Consider the following 22,761-nt stretch of genomic DNA (forward strand, 5'->3'; position numbering starts at 1 on the left):
TCACTCAGTTAATTTTCATATCTAAGGCGGGAGTAGAACTCACAGTCTCCTGGTGATTGGCCCCATGTCACCTAGCAAGCTTATAGACTAAGGCAGAACTGGAACTCACAGACTCCTGGTGCTTGGCTCAAAGGCACCCAGCTAGCTTTCATGGCGAAGGCAGGACTAGAACTCACAATCTTCTGCTTTCTAGCCGGGCGCCTAAATAAGCAGTTCATGTGGTCCCAAAAACCCAAACTATGACATGGAACTGAAAGTTCAGCTGATTATAACCGAAACAACAATGGATGTTTTAAAAGAATAAGTCAGCACACATATAAAATACAATCTGGAACTTTTAATTGGTTGATAATGAGACTTGTGGAAGGAAATATTTTTTGACGGCTGCCTCATCCTCTCTCTTTACAGTATTTAAAAGCCACTTTCAAAGCAGCAGATACCATGCATTTAAAATGGACGATATGGAGGGGGCGGTGGCATAATTAAATACAGTATCTGTAGGTAGGAATAATAAAAGAGAAGAGAAAGAATAAGCACCAGAGCTCACGAGCCCTTCTAAAATGAAGCTCCTCTGGCAGGGATACTGCCGTGACCTGCTCTCTCTACCGCATCATGCGCTAAGGGACAGAATGTGGAACACGTCATGCACCCTTCCACAGCTCAAGGACTTCTACCGAAGCCAGCTTTAGACCCCAAGCTTGTTGGCTTGAGTGAGGACGACTTTCAGCACGGGCATGAAAGCTGACGTCTCGCTGAAGTTGCTGGTGCTGACGATGTGGGTGTGGATGTTCAGCCCCTCGGTGTAGTTCCGGGTTTCAATGCTCCTGGCAATGTTGTGCAAACCATTGATTATCATTGGAGAGAGCTGGGAAAGAAGGGGAGAATAAAACATGAGAACCCTCCTTAACACGACGGATCGTTTCAGTGGTGGGATCCAATTCTGTTTTTACTAGGGCGTGGCAGGGGAAGGGCTTGGTGGGCGTGGCAGGGGAAGGATACTGCGAAATCTCCATTCCCACCCCACTCCAGGGGAAGGATACTATAAAATGTCCATTCCCTCCCCACTCCAGGGGAAGGATACTGCAAAATCTCCATTTCCACCCCACTCCAGGGGAAGGATACTGTAAAATGTCCATTCCCTCCCCACTCCAGGGGAAGGATACTGCAAAATCTCCATTTCCACCCCACTCCAGGGGAAGGATACTGTAAAATGTCCATTCCCTCCCCACTCCAGGGGAAGGATACTGCAAAATCTCCATTCCCTCTCCACTCCAGGGGAAGGATATTGCAAAATCTCCATTCTCACCCCACTCCAGGGGAAGGATACTGCAAAATCTCCATTTCCACCCCACTCCAGGGGAAGGATACTGTAAAATGTCCATTCCCTCCCCACTCCAGGGGAAGGATATTGCAAAATCTCCATTCCCTCCCCACTCCAGGGGAAGGATATTGCAAAATATCCATTCCCTCCCCACTCTAGGGGAAAGTTACTGTGAAATCTCCATTCCTCCCAACTCCAGGGGAAGGATACTGCAAAATCCCCATTTCCTCCCAATCAGCTGGGACTCGGGAGGCAGAGAATAGATGGGGGCAGGGCCAGTCAGAATTTTTACTACCAGTTCTCCGAACTACTCAAAATTTCCGCTAGCGGTTCTCCAGAACTGATCAGAACCTGCTGAAACCCACCTCTGAAATTTACTGTAAAATCCCTATTTCCTCCCGATCAGCTGGGACTCGGGAGGCAGAGAATAGATGGGGGCGGGGCCACTTAGAGGTGGTATTTGCCAGTTCTCTGAACTACTCAAAATTTCCGCTACCAGTTCTCCGGAACTGGTCAGAACCTGCTGAAACCCACCTCTTTGTTTGACTCTGTGCTAAGTTTGGCCTTGTCCTGCGTGTGGCAATTAGTTCTCTGGCAGCATTCCAAGGGAGATAAGGGGAATGTTTGTAAACACTCCCCTGCAAGACTGTTTGAGAAGCCTTTTGGACTGGGAATGACAATAATTCATCGCTGTATGAATTAAAGAGGTTTGCCGGGACTAAGTTTGTGCTGTTTACTTTCTAAGGAAGCCTAGGTCAGAACAATAGGCTTAAGATCCAGAAGGATCTTGACGTACTTGAACACTGAGCTCTAGCCAACAAAATGCAATTTCATTCACTGGACGTAAGAGATACGCTTACCGTCTGATCTCTAAGCTTATCATACAGAAACTCCAGGCGTTTGTTGGCATCATCTAATTTCCTCTTGGTTTGCTATGGGAGGAAGCAGAACAGAACATTAATGAAAATATTGTCTTATTGCCCTGACGGAAAGCCACAGTTGCATCTACCTGTGTTTTCAAGGTGTACATCCATGGGGAAAGGAATACAGTTAGAAATTATACTTTAACCATTTCCGCCCCCGGGAACCCCTTGCATTCAGACTGAATGCAACATCTAAGGATTTTGCACATATAAATCTGTTGTGGTTTGTCCTCTTTTGCATCCTCCAGAGGTGCCATGTCTTTGAATATCTCGCTGCTCCCTTTGGAGAAAAGGAACAGGAAATGCGTGTGGGGGATATGGGCACGTGTGTTGGGATTTTAAATATTTGTTTCAAAACCCAGCCACGTTTCAGCCAAGGGAAATGTATTATGGGGGAAGGAAAAAAAAAGGAGATTTACTGGACAGACCTGCCAATAGTCACCCATGCTGTGGCAACATCTTGGCTTGACTGCTACAGGGTGCTCTCCATGAGGCTACCCTTGAGGAATGCCTATAGCATTGTGTTTTTCCTTTATGTTTTGAAGAAGCAAGACTGACACGTTAAGATACTCAGCATTGTTCTAGAAAGATCTCAGAATTGCTCTGCCTAGTTTGTTTGTTTGTTTGTTTGTTTGTTTATTTATTTATTTATTTATTTTTATTGGTTCGATTTATATGCCGTCCTTCTCCGGAGACTCAGGGCGGCTTACAATGCGTTAAGCAATAGCCTTCATACTTTTGTGTATACCTGCTTAGTAGGGCTTTTGGCCCCCCCCAAGCGGTGTTCTTTTTTATACAAAGTCAGCTTATTGCCCCCACAATCCGGGTCCTCATTTTGCCTACCTCGGAAGGATGGAAGGCTGAGTCAACCTTGATCCTGGTGAGATTTGAACTCGCAGTAATTGCAGGCAGCTGGCAGCTAAGTGCTATTTAACAGCGCTTTAGTCCGCTGCTCCACCAAGGCTCCTACTTACTCCTATTCCTACTTTAGTTGGATAGCTAAGACTTTTATTTGAGACAGCCTAGAACAGGGGTGTCAAACTCGATTTCATTGAGGGCCACATCAGGGTTGTGTTTGGCCTCAGGAGGCCAGGGAGTGGATGGGTGTGGCCATGACACGGAGGCACCTGTGGTGGCCAACTGTTAAGACAGGATTTCCCTGAGACCTCCCTCACTCTCATAATCTCCTTCCTTCCTTTCCTTTCCTTCTCTCTTCATTCTTTCTTCCTTCCCTTCTTTCCTTATTTTTCCTTCCTTACTCTCTTCCCATCTTCCCATCTTTTTCTTTGTCTTTCCTCTTTCCCTTCCTCCTTTCCTGTCCCTTCTTGCATGCTCAAATGCCAGAGGAAACATTTCTCCTTTTGTTTTGTTTTTAGTTTGTTTCGCTAGCCCTCTGCCAGCGAAAACGGAGCTCCGTTTTCACCGGCAGAGGCACTGTGGACCGGTCCTTTGCTGTTTCCAGGCTGGCCCCGCGGGCCAGATCTAAGCACCCCGCGGGCCGGATGTGAGCTGCAGGCCTTGAATTTGACACCCCTGGCCTAGAAGCTACATACTGGCTTGGGATCAAGAAAAACAAGCTTCTTAATGCAGGCTGAATTCAAGTTCTGGATTTGCATCCTAGCAGTGGGAAGAAGAGAATAGTCAATTCTGGAGCCCCTCCAAAGAAGAACTGAGAGATGGTTTGCGACATGTTAACAAGTAATTCCTCTGTCCTCTCTTCTATCTAACTTCCAGTGGCTCTATGCAATGGTGGAATCCATCGGTTTAACAACCGGTTCGGTGATTGTGTGTTTCGTGCGCAGGCATGCAGAGTTTTAACAAAACTAACCTTCTCCGTTACTTCTGGGGAGAAACACAGCTGAGGCGCAGCAATCTGTTCTGCCGCGCAAATCAGCTGAGAGGATAAAGGTAAGTAAAATGCAAGGGCGGGCCCACCTAATTGTCAGAGTGAACCGGTGTGCTCCCAGCTGATCATCGGAGCTACCAGTTTGCCCAAACTGGTCTGAACCAGCTGAATCCCACTCCTGGCTCTATGGATCTGTCAAGCTGAATTAAACCCACTATTTTTTCCTGGATAATTTTTCTGGCATTTACTTGTAGGCCCCAGGATGGTGTAATGCTCAAATCTGTTATGCATTTCAACCTTTTTCCAATATTTGTTTCTACTACTACTTCTATCATTTCCTAACGCTTCCCATCTTGGCTGGGGATGACAGGCGCTATAGAGCTTATCACAAACTGAATTGGAGAAAATGATTAAATGTTTCTCTGTGCATTATCTGAGTAAGTCAGAGAGCTACCAGGACTATGGGAGTCATCTATTTCCTGTTTTAGACATTAACTGTAAATGGATATTTTGCATACCTTTAATGTTTGCTTCCCATGGGTGCTGGCAAGCCCTAAAATTTCATCAGAGCTTCTCAGAGGAGGGGCTCCCCCTGTAACTCGCTGCATAAATCACACAGTAGCTGCAATTCTGCAATTTCTCTGATAACTTGATTACATGGAGCATGGGGGAGAGCTGAACTAGGGGTAATAAATCAGTTCTGGTGTGACTTGTCACCTAATGATGGATGTCACAAAAGTTATGGGTGTATGATTATGTCACGCAAAATGCATTAAAAATAATAATAATAACAGAGCTGGCATCTCCTATGAAAGATGTACCGGATCGGTAGCTGAAGAGAGACATCTCTGGATCAAAGCTTCAAAAGTGGTCTTTAGGATGAGATGTTCCTCAGGAATGGGCTTTTTTGTTATCTTCTCCGTGGGCAGGGATTGCATGTGCTGGAGAGAGAAAGAAATAATTGAAGGGTTTTTTAGGGGGGGGGATTTGCGTGGCCCCAGCCTTTTGTCACTGTTGGTAGCAGTGGGCTTGGTGGTTGTTTATGGTTAGCTTCTTTGGCAGTTTCTGCCAGAGGGCAAGCCATTACAATATAAAATGAGAGCAAATCCCCACTCCCTACTAGCACTCCCTACTACCATATTTTTCGGACTATAAGACGCACCAGAGTATAAGACTCAGCAAGATTTCGAAGAGGAAAACAAGAAAAAAAAAGTTTTTGCCCTCCCTGGCCCCCAGGAGCATTCTGCAGGTCTCCCAAACCCCCCACGCATCCCATTTTTGCCCTCCCCAGCCCCCCAGGAGCACTCTGCAGGCCTCCCAAACCCTCTGCATGTCCCATTTTTGCAGGGGTTTTGGGAGGCCAAAAATGGCTGTGTTCAGTGTATAAGACGCACCGACATTTCCACCCTTTTAGGGTGGGAAAGAGTGAGTCTTATACTCCAAAAAGTATGGTAATTTGGTAATGAAACATCTGCGAGAAAACAACCAAGGTCAGAGAGCACCATGGGCCGCATAGTTCAATCCTACAGATATTCCCTTCTATAAGTTCAGCATAGTTCATATCATAGTCAAAAGTTCAATCATGGACAAAGTTCATATCATAATTCTTTTCACAGTCAAACTTCAGTGGGAGGGACAAGGGCAGGGGAAATCAGCCCAGGCTTCTGCACTGTTGGAATTTCCTGAAGATCTTCCTTCAGGCAGCATTCCAGAATTCCTTCCTAGCAGATATCTCTCCACCTATGGCGTTTTCAGCCTCCTGAGTTCTTCAAAAGATTCCGAGGAAGAGTGTACTGTGGAAAAATTGTGGTTGCGTGAACCTCTTGGGCAAGTAAGAAGTCGGTAACCTCCAAGGAGAATTGCTAGCTTATCAAGACCATCTTACCTGCATGGTGTTTCCCGTTGGAGCTCCTGGTGCTCCTTCCATACTAGACGCCGATACCGTTGGAGTCATGATTGTCTGGACCCCTGGCGGTGGAACATTCTGGAAGGGGTTCTGTAACCCTGGCTGGCCCGGAGGCAGATGGGAGGGCTGGAAGGGAACCTGAGTCGGAGGTGGGGCCGAAGTGGGAGGCTGCTGTAGCTGAGCTTGTGGGTCTGACAAAGGAGTCATGATGGGGGCCGTGATGGGAACAGGCGGCAAGAAGGTATCAGGCACCTACAATGAAAACAAGGAAGGAATGACACGATGGTGGTTGGCTAATTAAAATGGCTGACTAATTAAAATTCAACGTCATCTCTCACCCGCCCACCCCGTGAGTCCGGCTCCCTTCTTTGCCATCTTGTCTCCTTGATTTTATCTGTTAATGTTTTTATTTATTGTGTTTTTAGAATGGATGATTTTAATGTTTTTCAATGCTTTTATGTTGTTAAGATGCCCCGAGTTGTTGGATACGAGATTGAGGGGGAGGGGAATACAGCAACTCAGAGCTATCATTTAAAAAAGAAAAACCTGTAGATAAGAACTGGACAATGCCACTGAATTTCTATTTAAGATTAAACGCGGTTACTATTAACTTTCCGTAACTTATTTTTAGTAACTTTCTAACTTCTGTCCCTATTCGAAAATCACAATACTGTAATGTTTTCAGGATCCCTGCGACATTAAGCTGCATATTTCCGCTGTTTAAGGGGAAACAATGACATGTTTACCACTTCTGCAGTTGTGGGTTGTTGTTGTTGTTGTGTTTTTTTTTGCTGTGGGTCTCAGCATTTTGTATTTCCCAAAATTGCTCTTTTGCCCGTTAGGAAAGCAGAGAAAAGCCATGAACAGCCCAATCTGCATGCCATACTGAACAAATTTTTAGTGCTTTGGGCCACACAGAAAAAAATATAATTCCCATCACTCCGTTAAAGCAATAATAATAAATTTTGGTGTATTGTTTTCCCAAAGGAGTAGATGGAAGGGAGGGGAGGGAAAGAGGAAGCTTGCAGATGTCATGTTTAAAGATGGCTCCATCCTTCTTGCACGGATAAACCCTAATGGCCAGCGACCCCATGGCAGGCCCAAGAAAAGGTGGATGGATTCAGGGGTGAAATTTGACCGGTTTGGACTGGCTTGGGAGAACCGGTAGGGACAATTTGATCCGGTTCGCCAAACTGGTAAAAATCACCCCTGGTTGGCCCTGCCCATGCCTGCTGCTCACCACTTCCGGCCGCTCGACCCATTTAACGTTTAATGCTGCAGCAGAGAGAATCTGAACTTTTCTCCCTCCATTCACAGCGGTGCTCCTACAGCCTGTTGCTTTAAGGTACTTTGACCACTGGGAGGGAGGGGGCCAGGGGGGGACGATAAAGGGAGCAGCAGCTCCGCTGTGAATGGAGGGAGAGAAGTTTGGCTTCTCTCTGCCACAGCATTCACTATGAGCCCTTCTGGTGCTCATACATACATTTTTCCTACCGTGTTCTGTGGGCGTGGTTTGGTGGGGGGGGGTCATGTGGCTGAGTGGCCGTGAATGACATTGAGTTGGCCACACCCAGTCACAGGACGCCCCCCCAAGCCACGCCCAGTAGGGAAAAAAATTTGAATGTCACCACTGAATGGACTGCATCCAGGAGGATATGAAATACGTGGGCGTCGCCCCGGATGGACCCAATTGGAAAGGGCTTTGCCGACAAGCAGACCCTGCCATCGCACGGGAATAACGCTGGGAAGGAGAAAGCTGGTATTTATCGAGGGTTCACGCTTACGCAGCTAACCTTTTTCTTCTTTCCAGCTCTGCTGAGAGCAGGGGGATCGTTCCAGCCGTTCTGAGGGCCTGCGAGAAGAACAAAGAGTCAGTAGGGCAGAACAGCCGTTTCAAATCCCCCCAAAAAAGGGGGGGGCTTTGAACAAAACCAAATTTCACGATGGACCACCAGGAGTGACTCTGAGTCAGCTCAACTTTACTGGGTTTTTTTTGTTGTAGACGAAAATAAAAAGGAGAAAGTGCTACCTATACCCCCTGGGCTCTGGCCGGTGGAAAGGTGGAAATTAACTCTTAACAAGTAAATAAGATAGAAGCCAATGGGGAAATTGCCAATAGAGTGTTGCTATCTCCATCCAAGGTCAGTGGCTTAATATATGGAATTGTAATAAACTGGGTCAGGATCTCCAAGGTTAGATCATAACCAGGCTCTGCCAGATTAGATCCATACCCATCTGGTCCAACAGTCTGTCCTCACGAGGGCCAACCAACTGCCAGAGGAAGCCACCGAACTCCCAGCAGATGGCTTTCAAAGATAGTTACACTGCCATCAAGATTACCGTATTTTTCGGACTATAAGACGCCCCGGTGTATAAGACGCACCAAAATTTTGAAGAGGTAAGCAAGAAAAAAAAAGGGTTTTGCCCTCCCCGGCCCCTAAGAGACTCTGCAGGCCTCCCAAACTCTCTGCGGGTCCTGTTTTTCGCAAAAACGGGATGCACGGGGCAGGGCTTCGGGAGGCCAAAAATGGCTGTATTCGGTGTATAAGACACATCAACATTTCCACCCTCTTTTATACTCCGGAAAGTACGGTAATAGTTGTTGGATCTCCATATGATTTCTGTGTATTAGCCCAAAACCTTTGGGAAGCTTGGCAAACTGGTAGCCCATATCACCTTCTTCTACATGTACTTCAAGCTTCTAAGCCAACGGTTAGTTGGCTTCTAAGCTAACTATTCTAATGTTCCAATGCTTAATGGAAACATCGTCGTACAGCTTTTTCAGTTCTAAACAAGGATGCTCAAGGAAAATGTACACATCTAAATCTAAAAAAACAACAAAAAACCAACTAGGCTGGAAAATACTCCCACAAGGTCCATGGTGAGAAAAAGGACAACCTGCATCACATGAGGAGACTGAGTTTTTACCACATGCATATTGACTTGTAAAATGGGGAAAATGTGAGCTCAAATGAAATATATATATCCACCAGGGAATGTGGTTTGCCCAAGAGATCAGGCCGAGAGCCCATGTGCAATGCTAAAAAGATGGGTAGATAATCTGCAGAATATAAATCTAGTTTTGCTCAGTACTTCTGTTTTTATGATGCTGAGCACATTTTAATCCATTAGGAATCGCTCCTGAGAAAGTCCAACTGAAAATGGAGCATCTCTGAATGGCAAAGCTGCAGGAGCACATATTCCCAGTGGATTTTTTTTCTCTTATTCAGGAATTCCCCAGATTACGTCCTAAAAATAATCTGGATGGTACCCAGAACTCAATGTTCTGTCCTTCATTCATTCCAAGGGTTGTTCAAATAAAAACAAATAACGCATTTGTTGCACAACGGTGCCGTTTTTCACCAAGGCCTTTCAGAGTAATTTCTATGGGTTTTTTTTTTCAATCATGAGGTTATCTGATCGTATTTTTTTTAAAGCCAACCAGAATCGGAGAGCCTATAAATGTGCAAAGTAAGTGTGAGAAATGCACCAAATGAAAATCATGTGTTGACGGAACTGTACGTTTAGCAATACATGCCATCCATACAGTTCACATCTCAGTCTCCAAGATCTATCCGGCATAAGAAAGTATCAATTCTGCTTTATAAGAATTTCAGTTTCGTCTTTGTGGCTTTTAAGAATGAGGTGAATGTGAAAAAAGTACAAGGTAAGAGGACACGACCGGTATTCGGTCAAAATGCAGAGAATGGCCACTTGCTGGATTTAAGATGACCAATGATTCAGCGTTCTGCATTCCCTCTTTCATCAACTAGCCAAACACCTAACAGAATCTCAATACTTTTTAAAAGGGCATCAGACTGCAATGGAATTAGGTGAAACTGAATTTTTCCTTCCAGCAGATAGTTCCTTGCCTGGCAAATGAGGGGACTCTAAAATATACTAATTATAATTCCTGGCAGTTGCATCTCTTCAACTCCCTGATTTATGTTTTACACAATCTAATGAGAGGTGAGGCTTTTTTTGCTTCTTAGAAACTGAAAAGTCACTTCAGTTTGCTTCCCGCTGCTCTTCTCCCCCTGAAATCTGGCTAATAAGATCTGTTCTGTTACTGTAATTAAAGGCAAAGGTAAAGGTTCCCCTCGCACATACGTGCTAGTCGTTCCCGACTCTAGGGGGCAGTGCTCATCTCCGTTTCAAAGCCGAAGAGCCAGCACTGTCCGAAGACGTCTCCGTGGTCATGTGGCCGGCATGACTAAATGCCAAAGGCACACAGAAACGCTGTTCCCTTCCCACCAAAGGTGGTCCCTATTTTTCTACTTGCATTTTTTACGTGCTTTCAAACTGCTAGGTTGGCAGAAGCTGGGACAAGTCACGGGAGCTCAGCTTGTTACGTGGCACTAGGGATTCGAACTGCTGACTTTCGATTGACAAGCTCAGCGTCTTAGCCACTGAGCCACCACATCCCTTTTTGTTAACGTAATTACTTGGTTCCAAAATTTTGTCTTGGCATCCCAAACACAGGACATGTGGACAGCCCTTTCTCTACGACAATTTTCGATCTCTTACGAGGCAGATGAGCTTATTCCAGCCTGTGCATTATTTCTATTCTTATTATCTACAAGTGGTGGATTGAGTTGGCCCCAAATGAAAATTTTCATGATTTTTTTGGTTCCTTATCTTGCAGGGGGTGTCTACTTGAGAAAGGAACTACATGTAGTCCTCGGCTTACAACCCTTCGTTTAGTGACCGTTTGAAGTTATAACGGCACCGAAAAAAGTGACTTGGGACTGTTGGAGCATCCCCATGGTCACGTGATCAGACTCCGCATGCAACTGGCACGCATTTATGACGGTTGCATCATCCCCGAGGTCATGTGATCGCCATTTGCGACCTGCCCAGTTGGCTTCCAACGACCAAAGTCAAGGGGGGGGGGGGAAGCCAGATGTGCTTAACGGCCGTGTCATTCACTTAACAACTGCAGTGCTTCATTTAACAACCGTGACAAAAAAAAAAAGAGGTCGTAAAATTGGACATCACTCATTTAACAATCGCCATGCGTAGCAAAGGAAACTCTGGTCCCAATTGTCATTTCTGTAAAACTTTTTCATTTGCCTTAATTACACAAATATTTCCATATTGGGAGCACAATTTCTATTTTTTAAAAAACACCGTATTTTCCAAGCTAGGGACACTATTCTAAAGATAGCATTTCTGTCTCTTGGGTTATAACATGTAGTCTGAATTTTCTTGCTTGTACAAAAATTGATTTACTCGCTATAGAGTTGACTAGATATGAATATTTTGCAGAAAGATTATTAAGAACTTCATAAACTGTTTTAACAATTGATCAGAAACTTGATTGGAAAACCCAGATTAGTTACTTTATTTTACGATCATTTTTATTTTAAAAATGTTTTATTAGAGGCTAAATTTTGTTTAAATTTACTAAATTTAATTCACTCGGAATTTGAAATAGCGATTGCATGCAAACTTGTTAGATCCTTTGGTTGAGTTTCATTTATTTTATAACATAATTCACCTTGCAGGAAACTGGCTTGGTCTTGTAAATAATGATATTCTGCAGGTAAAATACAAAAACAACTTAGGAGATATTTTAAACTATATATTACGAGCGATTATTTGATTTTTCTTTTTTTTAAACTTTGTACTTGGAGATGCAGTAAACACCATGAAAGCCACATTCATACCATTCTCCATATTCGGCACCCGGAATTTCATCAAATATGCAATGAATGTACATAATGCTCTAATCTAAGCCATAACAAAGATTCCTTATTTGTGGTTTAACATGTGCAAACTCAGCCACTGAAGATTAGAAAGCTTAGTTTATGGCTCAAACCTAGTCTGAATCCATTAATTCTAAAGGTAAAGGTTCCCCTCGCACATATGTGCTAGTCGTTCCTGACTCTAGGGGGCAGTGCTCATCTCCGTTTCAAACCCAAAGAGCCAGTGCTGTCTGAAGACATCTCCGTGGTCATGTGGCCGGCATGACTCAACACCAAAGGCGCACAGAATACTGTTACCTTCCCACCAAAGGTGGTCCCTATTTTCCTACTTGCATTTTTTATGTGCTTTCGAACTGCTATGTTGGCAGAAGCTGGGACAAGTAATGGGAGCTCACCCTATTACGCGGCACTAGGGATTCAAACCGCTGAACTGCCGACCTTACGATCGACAAGCTCAGCGTCTTAGCCACTGAGCCACCATGTCCCTTAATTAATTATACTGTAGCTCAATTAAAAAAAAACACCAGTTAATTAAATTATGGTTTGTTGCAATATGCACAATTGAATGAGTGACTTCTATTTCTTATTACTGAAATGGGGATGGGAAGGAATGTGCGCCAAAATGAGCACAGACGTGATTGAATTCTGAAAGAATGCTTACGTAGATTTTTCTCCCCACAGTACAGGGTGGCTTCTGTAACCTTTCCCTCTGCAGATAGTTGGAGCTTTACTACTGATAGTAAAATTCCCATTCCTCCAGATGTGCCTCTGATACGTTGGCTGACAGATTGTTCTTATTTATTTATTTCTGTCCCGCCTTTATTATTTTTACCAATAACTCAAGGTGGCAGACATATCCAAATCACCTTCTTCTTCCTAGTTTCCTCACATCAACAACCTCTGGAAGGTGAGTTGGGCTGAAAGAGAGTGACTGACCCAAAATCACCCAACTGGCTTTCCTAGTTAAGAGATTTTTAACAGTAACAGAGTTGGAAGGGACCTTGGAGGTCATCTAGTCCAACCCCCTGCTCACGCAGACCTGCACTAGGGATTCGAACCGCCGAACTGCCGACCTTTCTGATCGACAAGCTCAGCATCTTAGCCACTTGAGCCACCTAGTCAGGCACCAAAGTGGGACTAGAACTCAGTTTGCCGCTTTCTAGCCTGGTGCCCTAACCACTAGACGGAATTGGATTTTACTGGTTAAAGACCAATAGTTTCTGAAAGAAACCACGTTGGACAAAATTGTATAGTTGGATCAATGTAATAAGGTTGGAGGTCAAAAACGAAAGGAAGACATCCCAGAATAACTTTTAGGGTCATTCTGCTGAGAACAATGTCTACCTTTTCCCCCCACCCCCTTTACATTCAGAGATGTAGTAGAGAAGAGGTGTCGAATTTGATTTCATTGAGGGCTGCATCAGGGTTATGTTTGACCTTGGAGGTCCGGGCGGTGTGCGGTGGGCATGGCCGGGGTGGGGGCATGGCCAGGGTGGGGATTGGGGGGGTGGGTGACACAGGACCGCACCTCTGCACACATGATTTTTTTACACTTATAAAAATAGAGAGGCATACATTTCTGTGATTTTGCTTTTTTAATACATACTTGATCACCTTATGAAAGAGAGACCAGATCAAGGAACTGACTCAGTAGGAAGAATAGAACTTATAAATTATTTACATAGGCCAGGGGTGTCCAAACTTGGCCCCTTGAAGAGTGGTGGACTTCAACTCCCAGAATTCCCCAGCCAGCGTGCACTATAAATATGAGCAAGTTGCTGGCTGGGGAATTCTGGGAGTTGAAGTCCACCACTCTTCAAGGGGCCAAGTTTGGACACCCCTGACATAGAATATAGTAGCAGAATCCTGCAAGCCTGAAAGGTAAAACAGGTTACCTTTCCTCCCTTTTGTAACCTTTTGAGTCGAGGACGGCCTTCTGCAACACTCTGGCAGCCAAAACGGATGCACCCCCCCCCCGCATCCCGTTTTGGCTGCCAGTGCTGCAGGAGGCTGTCCAGGCCCAAAACGGGATGCGGAGAGACCACGCGCAGCCCCTCCGCCTCATTTTCAGTAGCAGAGGTACTGTGGGCTGGTCCTTTGCTATTTCCAGGCCGGCCCCGTGGGCCAGATCTAAGCACCCCGCGGGCCGCATGTGGCCCGCGGACCTTGAGTTTGACACCCCTGCAGTAGAGCCATGTCATCTTTGTGGAGGTATCTTTCAGATAACGTCCTTGGCTGTTAATGCTCTCCTTGAGATTTATTTAGCGTATGGTTGGTCACACACAGTATTAAAACACTTCATTTTTACAGGTTAAAAACAATTAAAACAATAAAAAAAAACAGTAAGAAAACCTAAAGGGAAAACAGAAATAACATTTCAAAGTTTAATGTCGAGTTTGGAGATCCAGTCAGTAGCTGCCGTTGTTATGCAGAGGAAGTCCCTAGAATCTCCTGGATACCTTCTGTTAGGGCATTCCCTCACTATGTGCTGGATAGTCTGTCGAGGGGCCCCGCAATCAATTTCTCCTTGAGAAATTTCTTAGAAAAGAAAGAAAAACTAGCTTTGGGGACAAGGAACAACTAACTCGTCTTGAAATCCTGCACTGTGGAAGTTCTGGAGAAGTTTGTCTACACCTCAATTCATGGTTCCTATCTAATTCGGTTGGAAGATACAAGGGCAGCATTGTAAAAAAAAAATAAAAAATGGCTTCACTGGGACCACTGTCCATTGGCCATCTTTCACCCTTCGCACAATGAGAAAACAACATCTGCCGTATGGTTCAATACCAATCTGATCTGGGCAATCCTGAGGAACGACAGTAAGGAGACCTACTGTCCATCCCTCCAATGTTGTGATGCTAGCAGTAGAGAGTAGGCTTTGAAGACTTCTAAAGATCAATCCATCCAGGTCAACAAGGGGCATAGCAAATGTCCAACTGAAAGCAGTAGATGCTATGGGGTAGGGTGGAAGAGTAATAGAAGGGATTAGGTCTTAGTTGATGTCTCCTAACACTTAATAGCTTCATCTGGAGTTGGCCCTGGTGTTGACATTCTCCCTAAAAACCAAATTAATCAGAATAGAGCTAGGAGGGACCTTGGGGGTCTTCTAGTCCAGCCTCCTGCTAAAGCAGGAGACTCTATACCATTTCAGACTGGTGGCTGTCCAGTCTCTTCTTAAAAACCTCCAGTGATGAAGCACCCACAACTTCTGAAGGCAAGCTGTTCCACTGATTAATTGTCCTCACTGTTGGGAAGTTTCTCCACCATTCCAGGTTGCTTCTCTCCTTGATTAGTTTCCATTTATTGTTGCCAACGATTAAAACGACTATATTTATAGCTATAGAGGAAATTAAGAACATAGGACTTTTGCTTTAAATCAATCTTATTTTAAGTAGTTATGATAGTCGCCAGCTAATAAGCAACCTTGACATGGCTCTATTTTTGGCAGGAGAGGAGTTTAGGTCATTTGATAAGGCCCACGTTAATGTGGTGTCCTGCATGAGATACGACAGGTTCAAACAAAGTTTCTGTACTTTGCTGCCGGTGGGAAGATGACTCTGTCTACTAGACTCGGTGATTCACTCGAGCCATTTATAAATCAATTCCTTTTAGACGTTGGGTGGATCTGCCATCAATATAGCTCCACGTGTATCGATGCGGAAGTAAGTCCTACTGCTTTCACTGGAACTTACTTCCAGGTAAATGAGTACAGGATAAGATATATACAGCTTTGAATAGTTGAAAATGGGAAGTTATCTGCCTCTCAGCTGCTATAGCAAGTCTTCAGTCCTAAGAAGAGCCTGCAGGTTGAATCAGGATGACTAAGGTTAGACTTCAAATCTCAGTAACTGAAGCCGGGCTGGATATAGATTGTGAGTTTACACCTTGGGGAAGTTTTTTCTAGACAGTTCACCCTGTGAATCTGCTAAGCATCCTAGAATATAGAACAATAGAGTTGGAAGGGTCCTTGGAGGTCTTCTAGTCCAATCCCCTGCTTAGGCAGGAAACCCTACACCACTTCAGACAAATGGTTATCCAACATCTTCTTAAAAGCTTCCAGTGTTGGAGCATTCACAACTTCTGGAGGCAAGTTGTTCCACTGGTTGATTGTTCTAAATTTCTCCTTAGTCCTAAATTGCTTCTCTCCTTGATTAGTTTCCACCCATTGCTTCTTGTCCTACCCTCAGGTGCTTTGTAGAATAGTTCAACTCCCTCTTCTTTGTGGCAGCCCCTGAGATATTGGAACACTGCTATCATATCTCCCCTAGTCCTTCTTTTCATTAAACTAGTCACACCCAGTTCCTGCAACTGTTCTTCAAATGTTTTAGCCTCCAGTCCCCTAATCCTCTTTGTTGCTCTTCTCTGCATTCTTTCTAGAGTCTCAACATCTTTTTTACATCGTGGCGACCAAAACTGGATGCAGTATCAGGCATCCTAATTGTTTTTCTTGTTTCCAGGAAAGGGCAACCATCTTAAATCCATACAACGGCACTTATGGAAGTGGTAACACCTCAACTAAGCCTTCACTCTAATAGATAGACAGAGGAAATCTTTTCCCACTGACAAATCAGGCCCTCCTTACTTTCAACTTAGGGTATTATCCTTTTTTAAAAAATGAGGAAATATTAAATTACATCAGTAAAGGAACAGGTTTGTTATTAGGCATTAAAATGTGCCCAAGACCAAAGGGGGCAAAAAGGAATACAAGCAAGGTTTAAAAAGCTCATTTTTTTAAAGCCACACCTTGTCTATGCCATGCTTAACAAACTTAGAGCAGCAGATGTTGTATCATGCACACATGCTTCTGTTCAGCCCGTCGTGGGGAAACTGCATTTCTTAAATCAGAGGTTCTTAATTCCCGGTCCATGAACTGGCACCAGTCCGGAGCAGGCCAGTAACCTGGCCCCCCAAACCAGCGAAACTCCATCCGCTGTATGCAGGGTAACACATGAGACCACACCCCCTCCGGTCCACAGAAAAAAACCTCTCTCCATGTAACCAGTCCCTGGTGCCCAAAAGGTTGGGGGCCTTTGGTTTAAATGGCCTTTCTCAACTGCCTTGCAACTGGAAGGCAAACACTTCCTTATCGGTGAATATAGATTGATAGTGGGTCACCGGCTTGTTGGAATTACCGTGTTTCCCCTAAAATAAGACCAGGTATTATATTAATTTTTGCTCCAAAAGATACATTACGTCTTATTTTGGGGGAAAATACAATACTAAATGCTGCCATCTGCTGATGATCTTAACTGGGGCTTATTTCTGGGGTAGGGCTTATTTTACAAGCATCCTGAAAAATCATGCTAGGGTTTATTTTCCAGTTCAGTCTTCTTTTCGGGGAAACAGGGTATAATCCATCTGGTTGGAGTTATGACATTTTAAAAATAGGATAGATTTCAGAGAGGTGGGCCAATCATGACTCTGAAATCTCCTAACCCTATAGAATCCATTAGATAGAGATCCATTCCCAACCTTTCCAGCTTGGTGGATCGGCGGAGGAGGCGGTGGTAGGGGGAGAGAGAGGATGGTTTCGCGTGTATGTGGTGCTTTTGCAAATGCAGCTTTGTGAGCTTCTGCGGCCCAGTTCCGAATGGGCTAAGGCCCGGCACTGGGCTGTGGACTGGGGGACGAGGACCCCTGCGTAAGATTACACTGCTGAAATGGGAAGGGTAATTTACTAAATCCTAACTGTCTATGGAGATTCTCAAGTCATCCAAGTCATGGTTGTCCCAAAGGTGTTTTTTTCAAGAGGCAAAGGTTCTTTCAGGTTATTCTTTGAAGACCTTTCCCTTCTCATCCAAGAAGCTTCTTCAGCTCGTTTCAGAGCTGCATCCATTCTCAGAGCTGAAGAAGCTTCTTGGATGAGAAGCGAAACGTCTTCAAAGAAAAACCAGAAAGTCCAGTTGCCTCTTGAAAAAAGCACCTTTGGAATAAATCCTAACTGGGTTCTTGTTAAAAAGTAAAGGTTCCTCTCGCACATGTGCTAGTTGTTCCCGACTCTAGGGGGCGGTGCTCACGTCCGTTTCAAAGCCGAAGAGCCAGCGCTGTCCAAAGACGTCTCTGTGGTCATGTGGCCAGCATGACTAAAACGCCAAAGGCGCACGGAACGCTGTTACCTTCCCACCAAAGGTGGTCCCTATTTTTCTACTTGCATTTTTTACGTGCTTTCGAACTGCTAGATTGGTGGAAGCTGGGACAAGTAATGGGAGCTCACCCCGTTACGTGGCACTAGGGATTCGAACCGCTGAATTGCCAACCTTTCGATCAACAAGCTCAGTGTCTTAGCCACTGAGCCACCGCATCCCTATGGGTTTTTGCTAGTTTCTAGTAAATTTGTTTCTGAAAAGGGGGAGGGCGGGGGAGATGTGCTAAGACATCAAATAAGATTTTTCGTACCTAAAACAGGTATGAAAAAAAGGAGTACCCTCAAAATAACATTTAAAAATCACCCCCATGCATCATATCTTTGCTCTCCAGTGGTCTCACTCACATAATTCAGCAGAAAACTACAGCATTCTCAAAAATGGCTGAAGCCAGATTGCTTCAAGAAAGTGCCTACACTTTCTGCAAATTGAAAAACAACAACTAGGTTTTGCATGGATAGATATTTTATATAAGCATTACCAAATTTACTGCCTTCTAGGTATGTTGGGATTACAATTCCCATCACTCCCAGCCAGAGCAGCAGGACAAGGAGGGGTGTTTACAGCATGGGTACAAGCATAAAAATAAGGTGCACCAAGAATGCCAGTCCAAGAATCCGTATAGAGATAAGATCTTGGAGGTCCCGAAAAGTTTAGTCCTTAGACAAGGATGTGAAAGGCCCTGCCTCCATATCTCAGTCTGATGTGAAGCTCGTTACGTTCTACAGTAGTGGCCAAAATTGTGGAAACCTTTTGGGAAAAGTATATTTTCTAAAACTAGCCAATAACACCACTTTTTTTGTAGTAGTGCCATAAAATTATATATCAATGGAAAGATAATTTAATCAAGAATGTAATGCAATAACCTTTATGAAGGATTTGCTATTAGAATGGAGTTACAGTATAAAGAAGAAAAGTGAAACACGTAGAAAAAACGAGATATACAAAAATTATCACCAGAGAAAAAAAGGGTTATACAAAATTTATCACCATGTCAGTTAATAGTTGGGTAACCTTTAGAATGAATTACGGCCTTACAACGTCTTCCCATGGAGTGAACCAAGTCTTTTAGTTCTGCAGCTGTTACAATGTGAAACTAAGATTGAATGATGGCTTCTATTAACTGGGTTTTATTGCTGGGTTGCTTCTGACTAACAAGTTTCTTTAGTCGGCTCCATAGATTTCCAATTGGGTTAAGGTCTGGGCTATTCCCAGGCCATTCCAGCAGTGGAATAGGATTATCTTGAAACTCCAACCAAAAGTGGTATGATTAGCCATCAAACCTCAAAAATACACTTTTCCTAAAAGGTTTCTACAATTTTGGCCACCACTGTATAGCCAGGAGTCTCCAAACCTGCAACTTTAAGATCTATGGACTTTAACTCCCAGAATTCCCCAGCCAGCATGGCTGCCTGCAGAATTCTGGGAGTTGAAGTCCCCAAGTCTTAAAGTTGCCAAGTCTGGAGACACCCCTGTTCTATGAGATCGGTTGTGGGCTGGATTCACACATCATACTGGAACAGTTGTGAAACCAATCCTACTGGCTCTGACACCAGATCCTGGTTAAAATAAAACTGTGGTTTGGCACGATGCATGAAATCAACTACTATGCCACGGTTTGGCGAAAGACATTTACATTAAGTGCTCGAAACCTCTTGGAAGGAAGGATGAGAATAAACATGTCAGTAAATAAAAAGAGCAGCACGCTGATGTCACAGCAAGGATTCATGGCTGGTGAGCCACAGATTGCAAACAATAGCTAAACAATCCTGGGACAGAACCAAAATAGACGAAGAGCCAGATTCTCTTCTTCCCCAGTCTCTTGAACCAAACAGCTTGTTGCTCCTACAAGCTGCTGATTCAGAGCTGCCAACTCCTTCTGACAGGCACAAACACGCTGGCTGTCTTTTGGTGAGCAGCTGTACGGTGCCTTTTAACCAATAAAAGTTAATGGAAGCTGCCTTTCCTAAATATCCCATAAAGCAGGCGTGTCAAACTCAAGGCCCACTAGCCGGATCTGGCCCGTAGGGTGCTTAAATCAGGCCCACAGCGACAGCCTAGAAATATCAAAGGACCGGCCCAGGGTGCCTCTCCTGGCCAAAATGGGCCACGGGAAGACGCATGCGGCCCCCACATGGCCCATTGGCCTCCTGCAGCACTCCGCCAGCCAGAAACGGGCCACGTGGAGGCTTTGGGAGGCCCATTTTCTGCCTCCCCAGCCTCCAGGAGCACTCTGCTGGCTGAAAACAGGTCATTTTTGGCCGGGAGAGTTCGCTGGAGGCCAGGGAGGCTGAAAAGGAGGCACGGGCCCCCATGTGCGCCCCCCCATGCCCCATTTTGGCAGGGTGCTGCAGGAGGCATCCATCCCATCTCGCTTCCTCTCCTCCCACCCCCACCCCCCCACCTGTGGAGGAGACCTACAATGCTGATCTGGCCCTTGAAGAAATCCAGTTTGGCACCCCTGCCATAAAAAAAAAAGGGAGGAATGCCAACTGCACCCTAGCTTAAGAGGAGCCACAAATCTATTGTCTTAATTGCTCTGAAAAAGGATACGAGGAAGCGTGGGATGCTAGGCGGCGTGCAAAGAGGGCCAGCCCTCTGCAATTGTCAAAATGCGCCCCCGGATGCCGTGTCAAACCACAAGACAAGATCACCACACACAGACATGCAACGTTAATGAGAAGAAATGTAAAAGGCACCCTGTCTCAATATGCCATGCAAATACCCCCGCAGCCCTTTTAAGCGCAGACCTGTTCTTTGGGAAACAGCCAACTCACTGTTCGCGGTCTCTGTACCTGTTGGTCCAGGAGGCAACGTGTACGACGGCAGAGAAGATGGTGGAGCTCCTGGCCGGCCATGCTGGAAGGAGGCACCGGAAGTAGGGGGAGGAGGAGGAGGAGGAAGAGAAGAACTCGGATTCAAGCTGGTTGGAGAGGCCTGGGGTTGGGAGGAATATAAGGGGGGAGGCATGGCACCGGCAGGGTTAGAGGGCATATAAGGGGGGTTAGAGGTAGCGTAGGAGGTCGAAGTAGGAGGGGCAAGAGGAGGTTGCTGCGGCTGATACGGTCGAAAAGAAAACGGTTGGGTTGGCTGACAAGCTACATTGGAGAAGAAAAAGAACAACGTTAGTAAGAAAAACTCGCTAATTACTAATTCTTTAAGATGATAGGTAACCTTCAGCTCACACCCTTTTGCCTAGTCACCATTTGAAGTCACAACGGCACTGGAAAAAATGACTTATAAGTACAGGTAGTCCTCAATTTACGACCACAATTGAGCCCCAAATTTATGTTAAGGGAGAAATTTGTTGAGTGCATTTTGCCCCCTTTTACGACTTTTCTTCCCACGTTTGTTAAAGAGAATCATTTCTTCTTTTTCCTAGCGTATTCCCGCAGGTGCAGGGTCCGCTTTTCGGATCCTTGAATGTCACTTTACGCGGTCAGCTGCCTATCCAGGGCGCAGCCCTGCGGCCTGCGTATCTTTGTTGATGGTGTCTTGCCATCTCTGTTTTTGGACGCCCGCGAGGTCGCCGGCTGTTGACTTCTAGTTGGTAGGCAGTCTTGGCCACGGTGGAAGTTGCTGCTTTCTGGACATGTCCATACCAGCGGAGTCGGCCTTCTCTCATCTTCTCTATAATTGGTGCCACACCAAAATGCTGTCAAATGGTGTCATTTGTGATGTGGTTGAGAAGGAAGATGTCCGATATCCAACGGAGCATTCGCATTTCCATGGCATGGCATGGAGAGAGCTTTCGGTCCCTGCTGTTGCTGCCCAGCATTCAGTGCCATACAGTGTAACAGGGCGGATGGTTGTCTTGTAAATCTTAGATTTAAGACAGGTTGGCATTCGTCTGTCACATAGCACACTGGTGAGTTCTCGCCAGCGCATCCAGGCTGCATTCACCCTTGTTAAGCGAATCACTGCCGTACTTAAATTAGTAACATGGCTGTTAAGTGAATCTGGCTTCCCCGTTGCCTTTGCTTGTCAGAAGAACACAAAAGGGGATCAAGTGACCCCGGGATGCTGCAATGGCTATAAGTGCAAAAAACGGTTATAAATCACTTTTTTCAAGTGCCATTGTAACTTCAAACAGTCACTAAATGAACCGTTGTAAGTCGAGGACTATCTGTATCTGCAATTCTTTCAGATGACAGGTAATCTTCGATTTACATCCATTCGTCTAGTGACCATTTGAAGTTACAACGGCACTGAAAAAAGTGACTTATAAGGAGTAAGTGACTTTCACACTTACTACAGTATCCCATGGTCACATGATCAAAATCCAGGCACTTGGCAACTGGCATGTACTTATGACAGTTGCACTGTCCCGGGATTAGGTGATCACTATTTGTAACCTTCCCAGCTGTCTTCCGACAAGCCAGATCGACGTGGGGAGGCCAGATTCACTTAACAACTGTATGATCCTGTTAACGACAACAGTGATTCGCTTAACAACTGCGGCAAAAAGGTTATAAAATGAAGCCCAACTCACTTAGCAACTGCCTTGCTTAGCAACAGAAATTTTGGGGTCCATTGTGGTCGTAAGTCGAGGGCTACCTGTACAGACCTCTGGCAGGTTTCTATTTTTTAACAGTGAAAAAAACCACCAGAAGGAAATTTTAGACAGAATTAAAACATCCACATATGAACAAGGCAGAACTTACTTTACAGGTTTATATCGGTTTAGAAGAAGAAGATATTAATCATCCAAGTGCAGTTTCCCCCCACTCCCTTTGAAATGCGATAATTAAACTTGGACATACAATCAGTCAGTCTAAAAGCACAAAATAGTTTGCCCAGAATAGAAATTGCTAGGCTGTGAAGAATTGTTACACTAGTTATTGATTAGGTTGGGGGGGGGGGGGGAAGAGAGGACTGGGAGAGAAAATCATATGAATTATCACAAAACTGCAG

General features: G+C 44.9%; 1 protein-coding gene across 47 annotated transcripts in view; it reads right to left on the reverse strand.

The window, feature by feature from the left end:
- Window positions 1-322: 322 nt before the first annotated feature.
- Window positions 323-22,761, reverse strand: part of SEC31A (SEC31 homolog A, COPII component) — a 66,473-nt gene continuing 44,034 nt past the window's right edge. For 9 of the 47 annotated variants that reach the window (XM_087875045.1, XM_087875046.1, XM_060686991.2 and 6 more), the window contains 7 exons: window positions 20,643-20,945; window positions 11,497-11,535; window positions 7,781-7,848; window positions 5,976-6,248; window positions 4,912-5,031; window positions 2,182-2,253; window positions 323-865 (listed from right to left, as the gene is read on the reverse strand). In XM_087875045.1, coding sequence (XP_087731171.1) covers window positions 686-865; window positions 2,182-2,253; window positions 4,912-5,031; window positions 5,976-6,248; window positions 7,781-7,848; window positions 11,497-11,535; window positions 20,643-20,945 — 1,055 coding nt within the window. In that variant the 3' untranslated portion in view covers window positions 323-685. The remainder of the gene's footprint in view (window positions 866-2,181; window positions 2,254-4,911; window positions 5,032-5,975; window positions 6,249-7,780; window positions 7,849-11,496; window positions 11,536-20,642; window positions 20,946-22,761) is intronic. The other 38 variants (XM_087875077.1, XM_087875071.1, XM_087875064.1 and 35 more) reach the window with 7 other exon arrangements.

This window comes from Pantherophis guttatus, chromosome 8, assembly GCF_059756535.1.
Source record: "Pantherophis guttatus breed Tessera chromosome 8, ASM5975653v1, whole genome shotgun sequence".
Lineage (NCBI taxonomy): Eukaryota > Metazoa > Chordata > Lepidosauria > Squamata > Colubridae > Pantherophis > Pantherophis guttatus.